Source organism: Diaphorina citri, unplaced genomic scaffold (genome assembly GCF_000475195.1).
Source record: "Diaphorina citri unplaced genomic scaffold, Diaci psyllid genome assembly version 1.1 scaffold1769, whole genome shotgun sequence".
Lineage (NCBI taxonomy): Eukaryota > Metazoa > Arthropoda > Insecta > Hemiptera > Psyllidae > Diaphorina > Diaphorina citri.
In genome coordinates this window covers 10,240-35,021 of record NW_007379195.1, presented here as the reverse complement: position 1 = coordinate 35,021, position 24,782 = coordinate 10,240, and the positions used below count along the sequence as shown (strand labels likewise).

General features: G+C 36.3%; 3 protein-coding genes across 4 annotated transcripts in view; 1 reads left to right on the top strand and 2 right to left on the bottom strand.

Moving 5' to 3' along the window:
• Window positions 1–9,263, bottom strand: part of LOC103517165 — a 14,155-nt gene extending 4,892 nt beyond the window's left edge. For both annotated transcript variants that reach the window (XR_003393670.1, XM_008482187.3), the window contains exons 1-2: window positions 9,202–9,263; window positions 4,174–4,283 (exon numbers count right to left, since the gene is read on the bottom strand). Coding sequence is in view for 1 of the 2 variants with exons in the window: in XM_008482187.3 (XP_008480409.1) it covers window positions 4,174–4,252 (79 nt within the window). In the remaining variant the exon portion in view is untranslated. The remainder of the gene's footprint in view (window positions 1–4,173; window positions 4,284–9,201) is intronic.
• A 3,658-nt stretch (window positions 9,264–12,921) lies between these two features.
• LOC103517164 lies at window positions 12,922–14,258 on the bottom strand. Its single transcript, XM_008482186.2, has 2 exons — window positions 14,086–14,258; window positions 12,922–13,623 (listed from the first exon to the last, which is right to left on the bottom strand). The coding sequence occupies exons 1-2, from the start codon at window positions 14,234–14,236 to the stop codon at window positions 13,472–13,474; spliced, it is 303 nt and encodes a 100-aa protein (XP_008480408.1). The 5' UTR covers window positions 14,237–14,258; the 3' UTR covers window positions 12,922–13,471.
• A 3,624-nt stretch (window positions 14,259–17,882) lies between these two features.
• LOC103517166 (circadian clock-controlled protein-like) lies at window positions 17,883–23,034 on the top strand. Its single transcript, XM_026829370.1, has 5 exons — window positions 17,883–17,976; window positions 20,327–20,474; window positions 20,816–20,949; window positions 21,799–21,966; window positions 22,425–23,034. The coding sequence occupies exons 1-5, from the start codon at window positions 17,937–17,939 to the stop codon at window positions 22,574–22,576; spliced, it is 642 nt and encodes a 213-aa protein (XP_026685171.1). The 5' UTR covers window positions 17,883–17,936; the 3' UTR covers window positions 22,577–23,034.
• The last annotated feature ends 1,748 nt before the right edge of the window (window positions 23,035–24,782 follow it).

Here is a 24,782-nt window from a genome sequence, read left to right as displayed (position 1 = left end):
CAATTCTCTGACGTGACATGAGCTCACGGGACCTTTGTTTTCCAAAGCGCCCATGATGCTTCAGCCATTGCATCTTTGAACGAGAGAAACTTCCTAGACCAAATATTGACGAGTGCGAAGATCACCATAACAGCTCCAACTTTTCTAATAAACATACGACTATATAGAACATTTGAAATTTAATCTTTCTAGGAAGGTGCTTATCGCCCCTGATGGTAGCAACATAGAGTGTGTAGAGATCACGTGTGCTATCAACATACAGATATTCTGCTGGCAAATAATTCCACCCATCCAATCTCCTAACTTACAATCAGAACCTGTTTCAATATAAACTTATAATCAAAATGCGAATAGATCTACATAGGCTATACGTACAATAATATGGGATATCACCTTATTTTACAGTCGACACAGGATAATTGAGAAAAAAGAGAACTAAATTTTTCTCTCAATTTCAGTCAAAAAGTTTCTCAGTTAGTTGCACAGGTTTCAAGTTTGTTTGTTTCAAGATAACTATCGAACACTTTGTTCAATTTGATGAAATTTGGAAAATATATATTACCTACTACTTAAAGCCTTAAAGGGTATAATATTTTGCTGATCAAGACTTACACTCGTATTTATGAACAAGAATGATCGTTCTTAGATCAGTCTCAAGTCAAAATTGACCAATCAAATACCTTGAGACTATGCTTTGCACGAACTTAAGAGCCAGCATTTTGTTCATAAATATGGGTGTTAGACTTGATCGGCATTTGTGGGGCACAAAGGTGACCTTCGAGTGAGTTCTGGAATCATCTGAACCTTTAATACAGCTTTGTTCAATTTGATGAAATTTGGAAAATATATATTACCTACTACTTAAAGCCTTAAAGGGTATAATATTTTGCTGATCAAGTTACCATGAGAATATGATAGGTACTGACTGGTAATCTCTATACGTATACATTGATTATAGACAGTACGCTTCTGCTGTTATAATTATACTTACCACTTACCATTTGAATAATTGCTCATCATTGAACATGAGGTCACTTAGGTCAGTATTAGTAGATGGATTATGGGTAGAAGGAATTATACATGGAATATGAAGGACCCTACAACGCAAGGAAGATTTTAAAGAAGCGAGACGATAGGTCAGTATTAGTTAGATGGATTATGGGTAGAAGGAATTATACATGGAATAAGAAGGACCCTACAACGCAAGGAAGATTTTAAAGCTGGATGTGATTTTTGGCGTTTTTAGGACCAGGAACACCTTTATTTCACTATTACATTCAAATTTAAAATTAACGCTCCACCCTAATATTCAGGTACATAATTATGTCGTTATACCCTACTTCCTGAGACGGACTTGACCATAGTCCCATTCAGGTACCCTCAAAAGTGTTATTGTCTGTGGCTTGACAGGGCTGGTTTTGTCTCAGTTTTACGTCCTCCAGCGAGACGATAGGTCAGTATTAGTTAGATGGATTATGGGTAGAAGGAATTATACATGGAATAAGAAGGACCCTACAACGCAAGGAAGATTTTAAAGCTCCGCACTTATGACCACACTTACCTACCATTCAAATAATTAGTCACTATTGACTATTAGCTCAGTATCAGTAGAGACGGAATTGCAAAGGATAAATAATTACTATTTAAGCCACTTAGGTCAGCATTAGTAAAGAAACATTATGGAAAAGGAACAATACAACGAAGCTTTTGAAGCTTTGTTATTATGAACATACCTACCTACTTACCTAACCTTTCAAATAATTAGGTCAGCATTAGTAAAGAAACATATGGAAAAGGAACAATACAGCGAAGCTTTTGAAGCTTTGTTATTATGAACATACCTACTTACCTAACCTTTCAAATAATTACTCTTTCATCCTACTAAAGATAAATAATAAAAATAACATAATTACTTAATTAGGTTATGAACGATTAGGTTATAGTTTGCATAATGTATTGTAGACTATGTAGAGTTTTCAAATAATTACGCTTTCATCCTACTAAAGATAAATAATAAAAATAACATAATTACTTAATTAATTGCTCACCATGAACGATTAGGTTATAGTTTGCATAATGCAGACTATGTAGAGGAAACATACCTATAAGGAAAAGCATAAGTACTGACTTAGCATTGAGGTAGGTTTTTGAAGATGGGATCTCCATTCCGTTTCTTCATTTGTAATGTTAATACGTTAATGCTAAGTAACGTATATTATTGTTAGATTTACACTTCACAAGTTCTCATCTACTAACCATTACGTTTTTGAAGATGGGATCTCCATTCCGTTTCTTCATTTGTAATGTTAATGCGTTAATGCTAAGTAAGGTGTATTATTGTTAGATTGTTTTTGAAGATGGGATCTCCATTCCGTTTCTTCATTTGTAATGTTAATGCGTTAATGCTAAGTAAGGTGTATTATTGTTAGATTTACCTACACTTCACAAGTTCTCATCTACTAACCATTACGGTAAGTGGTAAGTGTTAGTAATAACCATATGTATAGGTAGTTATATTACCTATGCTGAATGTTAATGGTTAAGTTTGCACTTCTCATTACAACTACCAATCCGATAGAAGGTCAAGCAGGCCCCGATACCTACTAAACATGAGAACCCTGGTGTTTACTATTGAGAATATCTACTGTGTTGTTTACTATTGAGGATACTCTGTTGTTTACTATAGGTTTCATATAGATAATAGATATAGGTAGGTACTATAAATAAAAAAAAGATTCCATAATGCAAATACAAGACGTACTGTGATGTTTACTAGATCTATACGTACGTATGGTTTGTCTAGAGGACAGGGAGAGGATAGAAGTCTAAAATTTACCTTGCTTAAGAAAATTGTAAAAAAAAAACGAATATCGGACCAAATCAGTCACCCTAGGGCTGATTGAGAGGCTGACGGAAACCGCCGACATCGTCTGTACACGGGAAAAGGCGAAGACGGAGAAGAAGAAAAGGAAGAAGAAGAAGAAGAAGGAGAAGAATAAGAAGAAGACTAGGTCTATGTACGTATATCATAGGTAGATTTCATATAGGTATTGTTGTGAGGACATTATCGACATTTGAGAGGCTGACGGAAACCGCCGACATCGTCTGTACACGGGAAAAGGCGAAGACGGAGAAGAAGAAAAGGAAGAAGAAGAAGAAGAAGAAGAATAAGAAGAAGACTAGGTATATGTACGTATATCATAGGTAGATTTCATATAGGTATTGTTGTGAGGACATTGTCGACATTAAGATTTATATCTGCATCTCGTTTGACACTTTGTGTGGACAACCTTGCATGATTCGAAATGACCGGATTTACTATACGTACCTACTATGTACATATATGTACAATATACTGTGTTATATCTACCTAAACTTTGATTAGTTCCGGTTGTACCTAGGTATCTTTTATTCGATTTAGATGAAAGTTTGCAGAAATGCTCGTCATTTAACGGAAATTTGGGCCTTCTGTAGGTACATTTTTCTTCCTTCTTCTTCTTCTGTTCACTTTTAAGTAGTTCACTGAACTACTGTAGATTTTCACGAGCTGTTTAAAGCAGAGTGGTTTTGTTTATTGACTAATTTTGTTGTTTGTTTTTATCTGTTTGAGAACAAGTTCTAATATCCTGTTGTCTAATTTATTCAAAGCACAAATTTGGGTGCGGAAAAGTAGATAATGTATGTAGTTATATTTCTGAATCAGCTACAGAACATTATCTCTTCCACCTTAACACAGTGAAACCTCTTTTAACGGACACTTTTGAGGAATTAGTTTGATATGCCATAATCTCCATAACGGATATTTTGATGGCAGACAAAACCTCTTGCGGGACCGAAACTGTCCGCTTCTAATATCCTGTTGTCTAATTTATTCAAAGCACAAAATTGGGTGCGGAAAAGTAGATAATGTATGTGGTTATATTTCTGAAGGTAAATCAGCTACAGAACATTATCTCTTCCACCTTAATACAGTGAAACCTCTTTTAACGGACACTTTTGAGGAATTAGTTTGATATGCGATAATCTCCGAATAACGGACACTTTTGATGGCAGACAAAACCTCTTGCGGGACCGAAACTGTCCGGTTTTTTGACGTTTTTACTGTGCTGAATTTATTGGGAACGAAAATAGGTAGACGCTCCACGGAAGAATAGAAGAAGAAAAACAACTTACGTATCTTTCTGGCTGCTTGATTCAAGCTGATTGTTACCATAACAATGGTAAAGAGTAATAGTTTTCCTGAAGACATCATGATTGAGATTGGATGATTCTTGGTAAAGTTCTGTCACCAATCGTTAAGAAATACTGCATGGGCTGGAAACTTTTGATAAACAGTCAATAATTTGTTATGATTTTTATATGTACAGGGTTTCTTCAAATTTAATGTAAAATATAACTCGGATTTTCAACTATTAATAATAATTGCTTTAGACAGGGGGTAGACCACCCTGAAATTCCCCTTGTTAAATAAATAGCAAAGATTAAGTGCGAAGCGCATCCACTCGTAAAAAAATTGTAGCCCAAACCCCCTCCAGAAAAGAGAAGAGTATGTAATGAAAATCATCATTTCAATAGAAGCTATACCTGTATTTAGTCACTTACTATATGTATGAGTTACTCAGAAAATTGGCCCGGAAAATGTTCCATAAATAACCAATTTACCAACCTACCTATCCATGATGCCGTTTATTTCATTCCTTAATTCCCAGCCGTTTCTGAGATATAAGCGTGGTTCGCAAATCACGAACCACCCTGTATAAATAGGTACCTAGTTGTGTTACAATCGTTGACTAGAAAATTGAAAATACCTAAATTAAATATTAGGGAAGACAAGTAGTATAGGAATGTATTGTAAGTGATCTTGAATGAATATTCATGATTTCATAACTTGGTTTTCCATTTTCCAATTTAAAATTTAAATTAATCCTGTTATATTTCATATCTTATGGATTGCATTTAGATATTCACCCATCAGCTAGGTGTTGGGTCTCATTGAGCTAATTTTATATCTCATTTCAAAGAATAGAAGTTCTATCCAACATAAATGGATAATGTACATGTTTACGATTACAAAACCTTGAATACATAATATAATTGAAGAGGAAGGAAGTGTGGGTATGTTACAACTTCTAATTGGTATGAAAGTAGGGATTATCTTTAAAGTCTTACCACCTATTTCTTACACTTATCATATTATGCATATTGATTCATGGTATGAATGGGGGAGTAGAAGGAATGTTAAAAATCGATTTTTTTTTTTTTTTTTTTTTTTTAGGACTAAAGCTATAATTGAATGGTTAATTGAAAAAACCAAAAATGTAAAAAATTGATTTTTTTTTTTGCGAATAACAAGGAATGTACTTTTTTCTATCGTCTCTGTGAATATGGAGGGGAAATACCCCTTAGATCCATAAAGCATTTCGATTTTAGAGTGGGGAATACCCATTAGATCAATTTAATAGTTTTGAACTATAAAATTGCTCTCCTGAAAAATCGATTTTTAACATTCCTGGTTCTTCTACTCACCCATTCGTATATCGTTATAGGTATGTTGCGAAAACCCCTGTACTCCTGCTTTTGGGTTTCGACTTTCGCGAGATATGAAAATGCAAAGAATGAGCAGATGTGAAGGACTAATTTCTCATTCGCGTGCTCCTGGGCTTTTACCAGCTGGCGTGGTGACCCCACTCAAGCTGGGTGAGGTTAATGTGAGCAGGCAGGTATAGCTTGTCGCCAAATAGTGGGTACAAAAACCCCCCGTCACTAAAAAAAAATGTTAGCAGGTATACAATCACGTGAAACCCCTACAAAATTTTCAAACTTGCGACAACATTACAATTTATTCAAGGTTGAAGATGATAGTTGAGATGCGTTCATTGTGCATGTGTAAACATTACGACCTCAACATCAAATCTATTAAAATTACGAGGAAGATTTACATAGAAAACACTAAACTACCACTCCTGACACTTGTTCGTTCCTTACTTGATTTATTATTAAAATCGTACAATAAGAAGTCAATAGTGCCTATCTGTACCTAACAATCAGAATAATTTGTCGAAGGTTAATAATTATGAATGATTTGTGGCGAATCAAAAGCTTATTCACATTATACGCGGTCATTAGGTAGTTATTTGTTTTTTACTCTTTGACCCATCACACACTATAAAGATAGCTGGAGAACTTGGAGAAGCTTGACAGTTAGGATTCATTTGAACATATTTGCCGTTATCAATAGTCTTCACCTTCATGTTCACATTCACTTTGACATTTTCTGAAACAAAAGAAGAAAGGTAGGTATGTTCCGATAAGTTGTGTGTCGAAAAAAAAAAACATTAATGGGGAAATATGCCCTTTCCTAATCCTCCTTGGGCATATGTACCTACTTTATTTCCAGAATATAACTGAAAAGTCCCTTTACTCCAGCAGTCTACACAAGTAGGTACCAAATCTACCACCTATTATTACTTCTTCATAATTTATGTTTCATATTCTGCAGTAATAGCTACCTAATAGTCCTAATATTCGTAGGTAGGTACCTACCTTCCTACTTCTGTGGCGAAGTCAAATTGGTCATTTTCTTCATTAGATAAATTACCATGACGTCCTAATATTCGTAGGTAGGTACCTACCTTCCTACTTCTGTGGCGAAGTCAAATTGGTCATTTTCTTCATTAGGACCTCAGATTTGGATTTTTCCCAACTTTTTACATAGGAATCGACCATTTATTTATAATTTTTACCCACTTGCAACTCCTCCATTGCATTTGCTTTGAGTCAGTTCTGTTAGTTACTGATGTATAAACGCTGAACAGGGGCTTGTGATCTTGTAGCAGTTGCATAGGTAACTCACATCTCACATTGGAATTGTGTTGGAGGAAATCCTTCTAATTATCTAGGTACATGTACAATGGTACATGCATATAAGAATAGATCAGTTGCGCTTACTTGGGTGATGTTTCAAAGCCATAGAGCAGGAAAAATGAGGACCAACGGAACGAAATCGAACTTTTTTTTTTTTTTTTTTTTTTTTTTAAGTTTAATAGCAATAGTAGGTAATAGTATCGAAGGGTTAACATGGATGGGTCAAGTTTAGTAGGAAATTATTTTATTTTTAATACGACACTTAGAAATAATAAATATGTATATTGTATACCAATAAGGTAAATAATTATGTAGAGATAAATAAGTAATTACCTATATGCTTATGATTTGACAAGAAATTAAAATACCTACCTACCTAATGAAGAAAATTGTTGGATAAGATATCACTAGATCTAATATATAAAAATGAATGTGTGTGTGTGTCTGTGTGTTTGTTCGAACTTTATGCCTGGCCAAACCGCTCATCCGATTGCCATGAAACTTTGTCAACTTATTGCTTGCACTCCCGTGAAGGTTATAGGATATTTTCCGGTTCGTTTTTGTTAAGCTACGCTGAGCACGGTGGGTAAACGGCAAATTCTCTAGAAAAAATTCACGTTTTTTGACAGGAAAAAAGAGAACTAAATTTTTCTCTCAATTTCAGTCAAAAAGTTTCTCAGTTAGTTGCACAGGTTTCAAGTTTGTTTGTTTGTTTGTTTGTTTGTTTGTTTGTTTGTTTCAAGATAACTATCGAACACTTTGTCCAATTTGATGAAATTTGGCAAATATATTTACTACTTGAAGGGTACCTATATTTTGCTGACCAAGACTTAGACTTGATCGGCATTTGTGGGGCACAAAGGTGACCTTCGAGTGAGTTCTGGAATCATCTGAACCTTTAATACAGGTAACTTTATCTCATTTAAATTAGCAGATTTTGACCAAAAAAATAATGAACTTGAAAAGGTTTTCTCAAGTAAGACATCCAGTTTTCCAAATTATCCAGCTTCAACTGTACACAGTGTCTGTGACTACACGGAATCTACGTCAGAGTAATTCGCGCTAATGTCTTGTTTTGATGTGTTTCCCCCGTGTTGTTACGATCCAATTGTTGGTAGGTATTATCCTCTTTTTTTAGCCAAAGCAAAATCCCAAAGAAATAAAGAAACCATTATTTGCATCAAATAATGGAAAAGTTTCTACGTAGATTCCTAGCAACTAGTTGTGGTTTTGGATCGTGAAGAGAGAGTAAGGGCACTAATTATTGGACGCCGCCCAAATGAGTTCTGGGAAACCCCGGTCATGGTGAATTTATGTTTTCAGAGACGCACACCCAGCTTCTAGCCTGGGGCAATGCAACTTGACCTCTCAATCCAGCGGACGAATTGCAAAGATATACCTATTCTCAAATTAATATGATTAAAATTATACTTCTGTAGGTACTTGAGTATACAAATATGCAAATCTTTGGAAGTCCCCTGTCTAATCATAACTACAGAATATGCAGGCGCATGGGAATTTTTCGTGAATTTTTCGAGACGTAATTGGAGTACTTTAGTTACTGGAACTAACCTGAGATTTTAATAGATCAGTTGCGCTTACTTGGGTGGTGTTTCAAAGTCATAGAGCAGGAAAAATGAGGACCAACGGAATTTTCCTTTTTCTTCTACAACTTCTAGATCCCGAGATAAATCGATTTAAAAAATACCGGCAAATCGTAAACTTTGACGTCACGGCATACGCTCCCGTAGGCGATGACGTCACATCAAATGTCCCGAGCAAAGCTCCTTCGCAGGCAACACTGGAAGTCCCCTGTCTAATCATAACTACAGAATATGCAGGCGCATGGGAATTTTTCGTGAATTTTTCGAGACGTAATTGGAGTACTTTAGTTACTGGAACTAACCTGAGATGGTAAAGTTCAACTGAAAAACAAAGAAAATAACGGACTTGTCTTGTAAATTGTTAACTTGGAAAAGGGACTTGGTGTTTTTAGTGTCTCTGGAACAAGAAATCAAAATCCTTTAGTGTGGGGTGTTGGGAAGGTACCTGATAAAAACACGAAAAAAGTTCTATGTGGTGTTTTTAGTGTCTTTGGAACAAGAAATCAAAATCCTTTAGTGTGGGGTGTTGGGAAGGTACCTGATAAAAGCACGAAAAAAGTTCTATGGAGGAAAATGTATTACATTGTTGATAATGTCGATTTTTTCGAATATCAGTCAAGGATTTCTACTTTCTACACAGTTTCTTGTAAAAACAAAAAATTTATAACAGGTAGGTTTGGGTTGGTAACAAGGTACCTACCATATTCTTAGGAAGACTATGAAAAGTTCACTTACCGTTTCATGTGTTGCGAGAGTGAGGAGTGATTGTGTTTTCACTTCAAAGGTTCAGGATCAACTGAACAGTTTCCGGTAACGAAGTCGAGGAGTCAGACCAAAATCATCAACAAGTTGTGATCTTCTCGATAGTCATTGGTCAATATCATCTGACCTTGAACATGACTTGGAACCGGTTAACCCGCGCTGGTTAAGCCTAATCCAATCACTTATAATGAATTATGATGTTACCTGCCATGAGTACAACCGGTAGTTGCAAGAACCACATTCAAAGTGTATAACAGTGTAGGGCCCAACAGTTTAAAATATGCAACCTAGGGCCGAATTCTGCAAGGGTACGTCCTTTAGGGCCTAACAGACCACGGATTTCTGAGATTATTTTGGACACCTAACAATCAGAATAATTTGTCGAAGGTTAATAATTATGAATGATTTGTGGCGAAGCAAAAGCTTCTTCACATTATTCGCGGTCATCAGGTAGTTATTTGTTTTTTACTCTTTGACCCATCACACACTTTAAAAGTCGCTAGAAAGATAGCTGGAGAACTTGGAGAAGCTTGACAGTTAGAACTTCTCCATAGAGATCGGGGACAGCTCCTGGTGACCGGAACATGAGGAACACAATGCCCTCACTTTACGTGAGCTCATGTGACATCAAGAAAACGAAAAGTTATGTCAAGGCAGAAAAATGTGGTTCAAAGTTCTCCCATAATATACATACCTATAGTAGGTGATTTCGTTCAGGATAGTTACACTGACGGTGTCTCACACGCTCACGCTCATGCCGTGAGGGCGATATTATGGGAGAACTTTGAGTCACTCTGACGTGACATGAGCTCACGGGACCTTTGTTTTCCAAAGCGCCCATGATGCTTCAGCCATTGCATCTTTGAACGAGAGAAACTTCCTAGACCAAATATTGACGAGTGCGAAGATCACCATAACAGCTCCAACTTTTCTAATAAACATACGACTATATAGAACATTTGAAATTTAATCTTTCTAGGAAGGTGCTTATCGCCCCTGATGGTAGCAACATAGAGTGTGTAGAGATCACGTGTGCTATCAACATACAGATATTCTGCTGGCAAATAAAAAAAAAAAAAAAAAAAAAAAAAAAAAAAAAAGAGGTTTTATGTTCACATTTTTTTTCTTTGGGGGAGAAATACAATAAATAATACAAATACGTAACTCATAACTTTTGCGATATCTTCTAACCGTTTAGTCTTTATTAATTAGAACTGGTGAGATTCCCAAAGGCGAGGCCGTCAAATTCTTTATTGAATGCACCCCTCAATGATTATAATGATAAGTGACAATTTGTCTTGAACTTTGTTCGATGTTTTCTCATAATAGGGTAAGTGTACCATTTATTCGCCCACCTAAAAAATGTACCATTTATTGGCCCACCTGTACCATACGCCACATAAGTCTGAACTGGACGAACTTTTTCAAGAAACCCAGCTTTTAGCCTGGGGCAATGCAACTTGACCTCTCAATCCAGCGGACGAATTCCAAACATACCTATTCTCAAATATGATTAAAATTATACTTCTGTAGGTACTTGAGTATACACATATGCAAATCTTTGGAAGTCCCCTGTCTAATCATAACTACAGAATATGCAGGCGCATGGGAATTTTTCGTGAATTTTTCGAGACGTAATTGGAGTACTTTGGTTACTGGAGCTAACCTGAGATTTTAATTACATTTGCTTTGAGTTATTTCTGTTAGTTACTGATGTATAAACGCTGAACAGGGGCTTGTGATCTTGTAGCAGTTGCATAGGTAACTCACATCTCACATTGCAATTGTGTTGGAGGAAATCCTTCTAATTCTCTAGGTACATGCATATAAGAATTCTCATGATTATTTTTATATCTTAAAATAAATATATAGAAGGTTAAAAAAAGAAAAAAAATCACAGGATCACAAATATTATGTTCTTGAAAACAATTTCACATTTCGCAAATATTTTCCAGTTAAAGTGATGTCACCTCTCAAGTTGCTTTACTTGAAGCTCTATTACATGTAATAGTTTCACCATGATTGATAGCTATTGCTAAATTCTTTCAAAGTCCGAATCTATTCGGAACTCCCCCCCCCCCCCCTCTACCATGCTTTTCAAAGCACGTGACTCCGTTTAAACAATTATACGTAAGTGCCTCATTACCTGTTCATCAGGTTATTTCCTAATAACCTCCACACTGTATTGACCCTGATGGATCTTCCATGAAAGATGATCTTTACACAAAGTCTTCACATCCTTCCTCTTGAATTTGCGATAAAAATAAACTTGGATCTACCTTTATTATCAACATTATGTGATCCAAGGTCAGTTAGGTATCATTGTAATTAAATATCTATAGATACGTATAGGAAAGGTAAATAATATTATAAAAATATATAGGTATAAAAAGCTATTCGGTCAGGTTGGGTCATGGAACTGATTTAACGAGAAAGAAGAAGAAGAAGAGAAAAAATTTGGACCGATTGCAATACTTTCATTACTAGTACAGCTCGCTATACTGTAGTAATAGAAAGTAACAAATGGCAAAACGAACAACATACGAGTACCAAATTTGGTGCTGCAATGTGAATAAAATTAGTGGAGATGTCAGATGAACAAACAAACAACTCAATGGACAGCATTTATTTCCGTCCGGGGCAGACTTCATTCTAGACTTCAGGGTAAAGTTCACCCTGGACGGGAATCGAACCCGGCAGACGCGCTACCCTCCAAGCTAACAAGGCTGGCAAATTAATTGCTTCATTAGATTTGAATTGTATTCTTCAAAACTTGGTGTCTATATGGACTATGGACCAAAGACATGAATATCTTGGTTGCAGAAGGAAGTTTCCAATGATCAAATCATGTCACCTAACCTATCATGATTATTTTCAAATCATAAACTCCAATCAAATCATAAAACTTACTTCCAATGAAAACCTACTTCATAAGCTCTTGATAATCAGCTACGTACGTATATTGTATAAGTACATGAGCTTTTGTTAAACAGTGTGCTAATGCTAAGAATGGTCTTATATTATTATTAGCTTGATATCTAGACCATTGTCATGTTCACAAGTCAAACTCGTTTCATGTAAATTATTCATTTTCCTAGGGCTATTTTTTTTTTTTCTTTTTTCAAGAGGTTTGATAGAGGGAACTGTAACTGCTAAGGTCTTATCGTCCCGAAATCGAAGAGAGAAGGAAGGCAGAATAGGAAAAAGCTAGCTGTTCTAAGAACGAGCCTCATCTTCAACCCTCATTGCACACTCGTTGAGGTTTGGATCACTTCTCTTGCAACTTGGAATGAAGCTGGCTGTAAATATTGGATAGAATAGAATGAAAATATTGGATAGAAAAAGTCCCACATTAGATTTTCTTTTTAAATAGATATCTATTTCTACTTTTATAAAATAGAGGTAACCACAGCATCGGCAATGCATCAAGTCAAAGTTATAGTACGTACAACTTTCTTTTAAGGATGAAATCTGCCCCGACGAGAATCGAACCCGTGACCTAGCGCTTACAAGGCAGATGCGCCATCCTCTAAATAAAAAAAAAGGTAAAAATAAATTTATTCCTAAGTCTAACATTTTAGGAATGGAAAAAAAGTCAGAACAATCACAGTAGGTAGGTACCTATTTTTACAAATTTTATAAAAAAATAGAATGATTTATTTTAAGGTGAAAATGACAAAAATGAGTTTATCGGGTAAAAATTGAGTAAATAAATAAATGATAGGTTCTTTCAAAAGTTCTTCTAAGCTTCCTCACATGAACCTCACCCAGCCAGAGTTGGTCTTGGAAAACCAGCAGCACGCGATTGTCCAAATGATCACCCATCGGGATTCAACCAATGGTCAGTCTGTGATTTTATTATTGGATATTTTGAGTCCTTTTTGTCCACTATAGCTTGCCCCGCGCGTTTGCTCTCGGTTAGAGCTTCAGTCCAATTATGCCCAATCTTTTCGCAGAGAGTTTTCAGTTAATCCGGACTTGAAGAAAACGGGCCTGTGTAAATCAAATGGGTGGCGTCAAAACCCTTGACACTGTGTTAACTCTTAGTGATAAGGTCGGCCATTGTGTCACCGGACAAAATGGAGAAGTGGCGAGGGTTCGAATCCCTTCTAGAAGCCGTATTTATATTTATAGAAACGTATCTGTAGAAAGGTTTCAACTGGCCTTTGATTTGGAAGTATCATTCCCCGGACTCGGGCGGTTTATTTATTATTGGATGTTCAGTTCCACCAGAAGGTATCTCAATCCACTAATATCTCATTGAAAGGTACGGAGCGTGCTATCTGGTTGACAATCTGCATGGCAACTTCCAATCCAGTTTCTTCAATAATAGGGGTGATGAGTTCTAGGACTTGCTTGCTGTTCTGACGGTAGAAGTTAGTGGCAGTATCCACTGTGGAAAATAATAGAACAAGAGAGTGTTAGAATACTTTAGGATATCCTGATTCATAGGTAATCACTTTTGATTTGTCCAATCTGAGAGAGTTCACCTTTAAAAATTACCATGATAAGTTCGGGTGGAGAGAAAATACCTAAACAGGTTTTTTTCCTAGGGGGAACTGTAACAGTGAAGGTCTTATCGCCCGAAATCAAGGAGAGAAGGAGGACAGGATAGAAGAAAGCCAGCCGTTCCGAGAACGAACCTTATTTGTTTCGCCTTGTGCGAGAATCGAACCCGGGACCTAGAGCTTACAAGGTAGGCATGGTCAGGATACCCTCCAAGTAACTAGTTTGAGGCTGGTAGGAATTGTAGGTTCTTTGTACCTACTTTTCGTGCTTTATCAAGTGTTTCGTATTGCATATCTAAATAATATTCAGGCATTCATTCAATACTTGGCCATTCCACATTACTTACCGAGTTGTCTAGCATTTGGATTATTGTCAGTAGCAATGACGCTGATTTTAGACGTGTCTCCTACTTTGACCTTGACCTTAGCATCAGTCACCTGAGCGAATGGATATTTCTTCTGTTTGAGATCATCCACTATCTTACCAGAACCAGACATATCAATACGGGTGTTGGCTGAAAAGATTAAATTTAAAATTAAACAAACAAACAAACAAGCTTAATGCTGTCCAGATATGTGTTTAACCTCAAAACTGTCCCATAGGAAACTAACCCGTAAATTCAGGAAATTTCGAGTGTCCTTAAGCTCAGCGCTAATGCTCCTCCTTGCCATGTAGAAGGTCCCAGGTTCGATTCCCAAATTCGACAAAAAAATTCTACTCGTAAGGTATTTCGAAGTATTGTGTCTGATGAGGTGATGAGGGACATAATACGGGATGGGAATGCTACGGCACAGACCACATGAGTCTAAGGTAGGTACACTCGTTTCGTTGCTGCGAAATAAAAACAGGGGTCCCGATTTTGAAAATTTGGACCGATTGCAATACTTTCATTACTAGTATAGCTCCGCTATACTGTAGTAATAGAAAGTAAAAATTCATCAGACCCATAGAAAGAAAAGTGATGATTTTTCTGTGGAATACTCACGTAATTTCCTCGCAGAAATGGAGCTGATCTCTGCTAACATTATCACACAGACAATGAGGCTCCTACTGTTCATGAATGCTACTCTATGAAGGACACCCATTGCTCAGCTTGAAATCCAACGTATCACAATGTAGGTATGGCAACTCTGTGAAAATAGAGACAGATCTAGTTGATTAAGAAATAGAACAACTTACGAGTAATGAAAGAAAATGAGCTCAAGTTTGAAAAACGTTTTTATACTTACACTTAATAAAGGGTGTCCCAATAAGAACGCAAGATGTGATTGTTTAATAAAGCATGGTTCTCCGGGGAAAAAATGGACTTCTTATGTGATTTTAGAAGTAAACATTCTGAAATTTTATATGGAACAATAATCAGACCAATAATTTCCTTGATTTTGATGGTACTTTCGTTCCCGTTTGACAAAATTTTCGACACAAATTCGACGAAATCAGGCTGTATTTCGTTGATGCGACTTTCAATTTCACCTTTCAATGCTTCAAAGCTTGTGGGTTTGTCGTTGTAAACCTTTGACTTTAGATACCCTCATAGAAAGAAGTCTAGCGGGGTAAAATTACATGATCATGAAGGCCATTTCTTCCCACTAAAACGGAAAATGACACGATTTCGACTAGGAAAATTATCGCGCAAGAGTGATAATATGTCGATTTTATTGTCCTAATGTGTTGTTGAACAGTTTGGAACACCATGATGACTCTGTGAAAATAGAGACAGATCTAGTTGATTAAGAAATAGAACAACTTACGAGTAATGAAAGAAAATGAGCTCAAGTTTGAAAAACGTTCTTACTTACACTTATAAACGTTCTTACTTACACACGTCCCAATAAGAACGCAAGATTTGATTGTTTAATAAAGCATGGTTCTCCGTGGAAAAAAATGGACTTCTTAGGTATATGATTTTAGAAGTAAACATTCTGAAATTTTATATGGAACAATAATCAGACCAATAACTTCCTCGATTTTGATGGTAGGTACTTTCGTTCCCGTTTGACAAAATTTTCGACACAAATTCGAGGAAATCAGGCTGTATTTCATTGATGCAACTTTCAATTTCACCTTTCAATGCTTCAAAGCTTGTGGGTTTGTTGTTTGTTGTTGTTGTTGTTGTTGTTGTTCTTGTTGTTGTTGTTCTTGTTGTTGTTGTTGTTTTTGTTGTGTAATTGTTGTTGGTGAAATATCTTTTTGATACCTAACTAAGCCTTTATTAGTTTAGTAATTAAAACCGCTCTAGTACTGTTAACTGTAAAAATACCGCTAACCGTTGTTCCGATGTTCATGAAAATTACTAATTGGGGGGTTGTTGTTGTTGTTGGTGTTGTTGTTGTTCTTGTGAGAGAGGGAGAGGGAGGGAGGAAGGAGGTGGAGAGGGGGAGGGAGGGATGAAGGGGAGGGAGAGAGAGGGGAAAAGAAAGAGTGTGTGCGAGAGGGAGACAAGGGGTAAAAGGAAGAGGGGACTGGAGAGCAAGAGGGAGGAATATAAAGAGGGGGAGAGAGAGGAAGGAAGGGAAGAGGGAGAGAGAGAGAATAGGAAGAGGGAGAAGGAGTAGAGTGAGGGAAAGATTGAAAATGTTATTATTTTTCAAACCCTTTTGTTTGGCCATTTCTTCCCACTAAAACGGAAAATGACACGATTTCGACTAGGAAAATTATCGCGCAAGAGTGATAATATGTCGATTTTATTGTGCTAATGTGTTGTTGAACAGTTTGGAACACCATGATGACTAAATTTGATATGTTTACAATCAATCTCTCAAAAATTGGGAAAAATAAAACAAGTCATAACAAAGTTATGACCGTTTCAAATCTTGCGTTCTTATTGGGACACCCTTTAGATAACTATTCTTTGGTAGGTATGTTATATTGATATAGGTCTGGTCTACCCACCTCTTGATTCTTTTTATTATTATTATTAATTACCAATAATATTTTTATGTAAGTACCATGATAACAAATTAATAATGTCTGTCTACGTAATTGTAAGTGCCACTGTATAAGATGTGAGCTCCACCTTTCATCAGATGTTAGTAGTATACCTAGGTAGGAGGTAGGTTATAACGAGTGGAAGGAACTAGAAACATAGGGAGGTGTGTCTTGTTTTTCCTTCTTATCCCCTTCAGCGGCCCCAGCCAAATTACAATTACTATGTACATAATTATACAGTTGTAGATAGGTACCTATAAATTAGGATTAGCTATTTTCTAGAATTTAATCAGAGTTTCTAACAGGTTATACTATATACTTATTTCATAATTGCGTAGTGTAGGGTGCATTTTAACAACCATGTACATAGGTATAGTTTGCAACAAGGAAAATTTAGCTCTACATTTTTCTCTACAAACTAAATATTACTTATACCTAACTATAGGTGTAGGTAACAATATTGCCAATCTAGAATAATTATATTATACGTAATATGATTATTTATTATAATCTAAGTTCACGGTCGTGAGCTGGGCCAAGTACCAACAAGTAAATACACCTATAAGTTTTGTTATACTTGGCACACAGTTTTCTTCTTCGTAAAACCAAAATGGTGGATTTCACCAATGACTTAATGAGAGATTTCACTAAGGGGAAATTTTTTAATGACCCAAAAAGGAGCCACCAGTTTTTAAAAACTCCTCGTTTTTTTGATCACTAAAAACTTTTTTGGGGATCATTAAAAATTCTCCCATGAATGAAATCTCTCATTAAGGCATTGGTGAAATCCACCATTAAGACTAATAAAACCGTGTATTATCCGATAGCAAAATAGGTATAGGTACAGGTAAAGTGTGCAATGAGGGTTGCGGCTGCAGCCAGACCTCATCTAGCTAAAGGTAAAGTTCCAAATGGACTGATATGTTCGAAGATTCGTAGTAGCTTAACTCATCCTTTAGGGCTGTTTGCCCCTACACCTAAGCCTCGAGAGGGTTTTTTTGTGTATGGAGTTCAACTGTTATGTTGCTGAGTGTAGTAAATCACTCATACTGTTTTCATATTGAGGAGTGTCCAGCCAGCCTAAGTTACATGGCTTGGAGGGTGGCGCGTCTGCCTTGGAGCTTGATCAGTTCTATGTAGAATGTCATTAATAACCCCACGAAGGCCTTTTTTCCGAGTTCCAATATTTTCATTCTATTCTATCCAATATTTACAGCCAGCTTCATTCCAAGTTGCAAGAGAAGTGATCCAAACCTCAACGAGTGTGCAATGAGGGTTGCGGCTGCAGCCAGACCTCATCTAGCTAAAGGTAAAGTTCCAAATGGACTGATATGTTCGAAGATTCGTAGAAGCTTAACCCATCCTCTAGGGCTGTTTGCCCCTACACCTAAGCCTCGAGAGGGTTTTTTGTGTATGGAGTTCAACTGCTATGTTGCTGAGTGTAGTAAATCACTCATTGTGTTTTCATATTGAGGAGTGTCCAGCCAGCCCAAGTTACATGGCTTGGAGGGTGGCGCGTCTGCCTTTTGGAGCTTGATCAGTTCTATGTAGAATGTCATTAATAACCCCACGAAGGCCTTTTTTTTCGAGTTTCACAGTTCACTAAACCACTATTCTTACTACTCGCTATAGTATGTATTGAGTATTTTAAAATTTTCCCACGACTTCACAAAGGGGTGTGTATCACAGAAGAGTAATTCAGTAGTCTGATAACACCAAATGCACAATTTAATAAAGGTCAATACAGATAGGTGTGTAGGTATTACTTATTATCTAATTAATATGCATGTCAAGCTTTACTCTCAGTTTTAAGATTTACAGCTACTGGTTTGATATTGTCAGCCTCCCAACATATAAACCAGTTGATGTCGAACTTTTGTAATCCAGAATGATAGAATGATGCTAGTTGTGTATTAGATTAAGATAGGATCAGGTTTGTGTGTGTGTGGATCTGGATCAAGGATGATCGATCCAGACGGACTCAAAAGATATACAGAGTGTTCATTCCAAGTTAACTACCAAATGGTTCAAACTCACTTCACAAAGTTACAGAAATTCGAAGTTGAACCTCACGTAAAGATACACTACAGAAGCCCTAATCCTGCAGGAATCATTTTGCTGACCGGTTTAAACTTTAAACAAAGCCCTGATATAGATTTATGATGCTCTCAAGCTAATGACGATGACGTAGAATTCAACTAGGTAATATCACTTCTCAAAACCGAGCTGAAATTAAGAGGCCAAGGTCTTAAAAAAAAAAAAAAAAAAGTGCAATTTCCTCCCTTAATTATAGGCTATAATCACCTACCTACATACGCTAAGATACGTAATATAAGCAGGTACTTTGAATTGAAGTTTGGGCAAATAACCTAGACCTAATGTTTAAACGCAATTTGAAATCAATGGAAATTTTTAAAATTGAAAACCTCTAAAAAAAGGTTACATCCATAATAATTATAATCATAGCTACCAAACCCAAGATAAAACGTAACCTAACCCCGATACGTAATATAAGCAGGTACTTTGAATTGAAGTTTGGGCAAATAACCTAGACCTAATGTTTAAACGCAATTTGAAATCAATGGAAAATTTTAAAATTGAAAACCTCTAAAAAAAGGTTACATCCATAATAATTATAAATTTATACCTAATCATAGCTACCAAACCCAAGATAAAACGTAACCTAACCCCAAAATTTACTTGCTGATGTGTGTCAGAGTTATAGGTTTCTACAGGGTGAACATGAAATACGTAACCAAAATGAAAAAACATTCCATAACTTTTTTTCGTATCTCGCTTAGTTTCCGAGATATCCGCCATTTTGTTTTTTCTTTAAAATACACGACCTTTCCTTAATAAACCGGTAATTCCTTAATTTTTTTCAGTTAAACATAGAGAAAAATTACGGAAATTTCTAAATTAAATCTTACGAAAAGGTACCAAAAAGATGATTTTTGTGTTTTAAGTTTTACTTATATTGATGGAAATTTTGTGCAGATTTCAGCTATGAAATTCATTTTTCTCTATGTTTAACTGAAAAAAAGTTCTGACCGGTTTATTAAGGGAAGGTCGTGTATTTTAAAGAAAAAACAAACTCGGAAACTAAGCGAGATACGAAAAACCGGAAATGACCTCAGGAATCTACCCTAGGCTTTTGGTTACGTTTTTCATGTTCACCCTGTATAGTACCAGTATACTCGTCTAGGAGGTCGTGCAAATTCAATAAGGAGTCATTATTCTCAAATTATAATGCTCTGATCAATGACGCATTCTGCACAAGTGATTTGATATGCACGAGTGTTCGTAGTTATATTGAACGTCGATTTTGATTATAGTAGGTTCAGTTTCCTCTAAAGTCAAAATTTTATGTAATTAGGAACCTATAATTATTATTAGCTATTATTTTTTATTGGGTAAACCCCAAGTGCTTTATTATTCATACGATTTTATTCTGTATTATAATTTTTTGGGCTAATTTTCGTTATGAGGTCATTATGTATTAGGTACCTAGCTACCTAGGTAGATAAATTTAAGTAAATACAAGTAATTTATTTATAATGAATTTATAAACTATAATAATTAAATTACCATTCACCTTTTCCATGAATTCGAAATTTTGGATGTAAAATAATGTCTCAAGTCCATCTCTTAATTTTCAGGGATTCCCAAAATAAAGGTGCCCGCAATGGAACCCCTGATCATCAATGAACTCCAAGTGAATCGCAACAATGAGAATTTGATGCTGAAACTCAAACTGAAAAACGTGACTGTGTTTGGACCTAGTCATTTCATCATCAACAAAATCAAGTAAGACGAGAAACAGAAGGAACTTATAAAGAATAATAGAAAGTAAAAATCTGGTTCCCAAAGGCGAGGCCGTCAAATTCTTTATTGAATGCACCCCTCAATGATTATAATGATAAGTGACAATTTGTCTTGAACTTTGTTCTCATATGTATTCCAATTTGTTTCAGTATCAACCTACCCAAGTTATCCATGGACCTATCCATCACACTCAAAATTGTAGTCATAAAAACAAAAATTAAAAAAATAAATGTGGGCAGGTGGGCCAATAAATGGTACGTTTTTTAGGTGGGCGAATAAAAAATGGTACACTTACCCTATGTATGTATTCCACTTTGTTTCAGTATCAACCTACCCAAGTTATCCATGGACCTATCTATCACACTTCCATACCTAGACATCTCTACTGAGTATGATGTCGACGGCAGAGTACTCATTGTACCTCTCAAGGGAACCGGCATCTTCAAAGGCAATATTAGTAAGTACCTATTACCTACTTAAGAGAAAGAGAAAGTTAAAAAGAATCAAGAGGTGGGTAGACCAGACCTATATCAATATAACATACCTACCAAAGAATAGTTATCTAAAGGGTGTCCCAATAAGAACGCAAGATTTGAAACGGTCATAACTTTGTTATGACTTGTTTTATTTTTCCCAATTTTTGAGAGATTGATTGTAAACATATCAAATTTAGTCATCATGGTGTTCCAAACTGTTCAACAACACATTAGCACAATAAAATCGACAAATTATCACTTTTGCGCGATAATTTTCCTAGTCGAAATCGTGTCATTTTACGTTTTAGTGAGAAGAAATGGCCTTCATGATCATGTAATTTTACCTAGTAAGTACCTATACCTACTTAAGAGAAAGAGAGAGAGAGGGAGAAAGAGAGAGAGGGAGAGAGAGAAAGAGAGAGAGGGAGGGAGGGAGAGGGAGAGAGAGAGAGGGAGGGAGAGAGAGAGAGAGAGAGTACTGTTTCACTTTTCACCCCTGTTTTTATTTCGCAGCAACGAAACGAGTGTATCTACCTTAGATTCATGTGGTCTGTGCCGTAGCATTCCCATCCCGTATTATGTCCCTCATCAGACACAATACTTCGACATAGGTAGGTACCTTACGAGTAGAATTTTTTTGTCGAATTTGGGAATCGAACCTGGGACCTTCTACATGGCAAGGAGGAGCATTAACGCTGAGCTTAAGGATACTCGAAATTTCCTGAATTTACGGGTTAGTTTCCTATGGGACAGTTTTGAGGTTAAACACATATCTGGACAGCATTAAGCTTGTTTGTTTGTTTGTTTAATTTTAAATTTAATCTTTTCAGCCAACACCCGTATTGATATGTCTGGTTCTGGTAAGATAGTGGATGATCTCAAACAGAAGAAATATCCATTCGCTCAGGTGACTGATGCTAAGGTCAAGGTCAAAGTAGGAGACACGTCTAAAATCAGCGTCATTGCTACTGACAATAATCCAAATGCTAGACAACTCGGTAAGTAATGTGGAATTTCCAAGGAATTGAATGAGTGCCTGGATATTATTTAGATATGCAATACGAAACACTTGATAAAGCACGAAAAGTACAAAGAACCTACAATTCCTATATACCTACCTACCAGCCTCAGACTAGTTACTTGGAGGGTATCCTGACCATGCCTACCTTGTAACCTCTAGGTCGCGGGTTCGATTCTCGCACAAGGCGAAACAAATAAGGTTTGTAATTGGAACGGCTGGCTTTCTTCTATCTTGTTCTCCTTCTCGCCTTGATTTCGGGCGATAAGACCTTCACTGTTACAGTTCCCCATAGGAAAAAAAAACTTGGTATCTATTTAGGTATTTTCTCTCCACCCGAACTTATCATGATATTTTTTAAAGGTGAACTCTCTCAGGTTGGACAAACAGGATATCCTAAAGTATTCTAACACTCTCTTGTTCTATTATTTTCCACAGTGGATACCGCCACTAACTTCTACCGTCAGAACAGCAAGCAAGTCCTAGAACTCATCACCCCTATCATTGAAGAAACTGGATTGGAAGTTGCCATGCAGATTGTCAACCAGATAGCACGCTCCGTACCTTTCAATGAGATATTAGTGGATTGAGATACCTTCTGGTGGAACTGAATATCCAATAATAAATAAACCAATTATAACCATTCCGGCAGCCCGAGTCCGGGGAATGATACTTCCAAATCAAAGGCCAGTTAAAACGTTTCTACAGATACGTTTCTATAAATATAAATACGGCTCCTAGAAGGGATTCGAACCCTCGCCACTTCTCCATTTTGTCCGGTGACACAATGGCCGTTCTTAACACAGTGTCAAGGGTTTTCTTTGACTTCACTTATTTGATTTACACAGGCCCGTTTTCTTCAAGTCTGGATTAACTGAAAACTCTCTGCGAAAAGATCGGGCATAATTGGACTGAAGCTCTAACCGAGAGCAAACGGGGCAAGCTATAGTTTAAGGACTTAAAGGACTCAAATTATCCAATAATAAAATCGCAGACTGACCATTGGTTGAATCCCGATGGATGATCATTTGGACAATCGCGTGCTGCTGCTGGTTTTCCAAGACCAACTCTGGCTGGGTGAGGTTCATGTGAGGAGACTTAGAAGAACTTTTGAAAGAACCTATCATTTATTTATTTACTCTATTTTGACCTGATAAACTCATTTTTTTTTCATTTTCACCTTAAATAAATCATTCTATTTTTTTATAAAATTTGTAAAAAATACCTACTGTGCTTGTTCTGACTTTTTTTCCATTCCTAAAATGTTAGACTTAGGAATAAATTTATTTTTACCTTTTTTTTATTTAGAGGATGGCGCATCTGCCTTGTAAGCGCTAGGTCACGGGTTCGATTCTCGTCGGGGCAGATTTCATCCTTAACAGATGAGGCTCGTTCTTAGAACAGCTGGCTTTTTCCTATTCTGCCTTCCTTCTCTCTTCGATTTCGGGACGATAAGACCTTAGCAGTTACAGTTCCCTCTATCAAACCTCTTGAAAAAAGAAAAAAAAATAATAGCCCTAGGAAAATGAATAATTTACATGAAACGAGTTTGACTTGTGAACATGACAATGGTCTAGATCTAGAACTAGAATGTTTAGATATCAAGCTAATAATAATATAAGACCATTCTTAGCATTAGCACACTGTTTAACAAAACCTAATGTATACGTACTTATACAATATACGTACGTAGGTGATTATCAAGAGCTTATGAAGTAGGTTTTCATTAGAAGTAAGTTTTATGATTTGATTGGAGTTTATGATTTGAAAATAATCATGATAGGTTAGGTGACATGATTTGATCATTGGAAACTTCCTTCTGCAACCAAGATGTTCATGTCTTTGGTCCATAGTCCATATAGACACCAAGTTTTGAAGAATACAATTCAAATCGAATGAAGCAATTAATTTGGCAGCCTTGTTAGCTTGGAGGGTAGCACGTCTGCCGGGTTCGATTCCCGTCCGGGGTGGACTTTACCCTAAAGTTTAGAATGAAGTCTGCCCCGGACGGAAATAAACGCTATCCACTGAGTTGTTTGTTTGTTCATCTGACATCTCCACTAATTTTATTCACAGCACCAAATTTGGTACTCGTATGTAGTTCGTTTTGCCATTTGTTACTTTCTATTACTACAGTATAGCGAGCTATACTAGTAATGAAAGTATTGCAATCGGTCCAAATTTTTTCTCTTCTTCTTCTTCTTCTTCTTCTTCTTCTTCTTCTTTCTTGTTAAATCAGTTCCATGACCCAACCTGACCGAATAGTTTTTATACCTATATATTTTTATAATATTATTTACCTATCCTATACGTATCTATAGATATCTAATTACAGTGATACCTAACTAACCTTGGATCACATAATGTTGATAATAAAGGTAGATCCAAGTTTATTTTTATCGCAAAGTTCAAGAGGAAGGATGTGAAGACTTTGTGTAAAGATCATCCATCTTTCATGGAAGATCCATCAGGGTCAATACAGTGTGGAGGTTATTAATAGGAAATAACCTGATGAACAGGTAATGAGGCATTTACGTATAATTGTCTAAACGGAGTCACGTGCTTTGAAAAGCATGGTAGGGGGGCGGGGCAGTTCCACGAATAGAGTCGCACTTTGAAAGAATTTAGCAATAGCTATCAATCATGGTGATACTATTACATGTAATAGAGCTTCAAGTAAAGCAACTTGAGAGGTGATATCACTTTAACTGGAAAATATTTGCGAAATGTGAAATTGTTTTCAAGAACATAATATTTGTGATCCTGTGATTTTTTTTCTTTTTTTAACCTTCTATA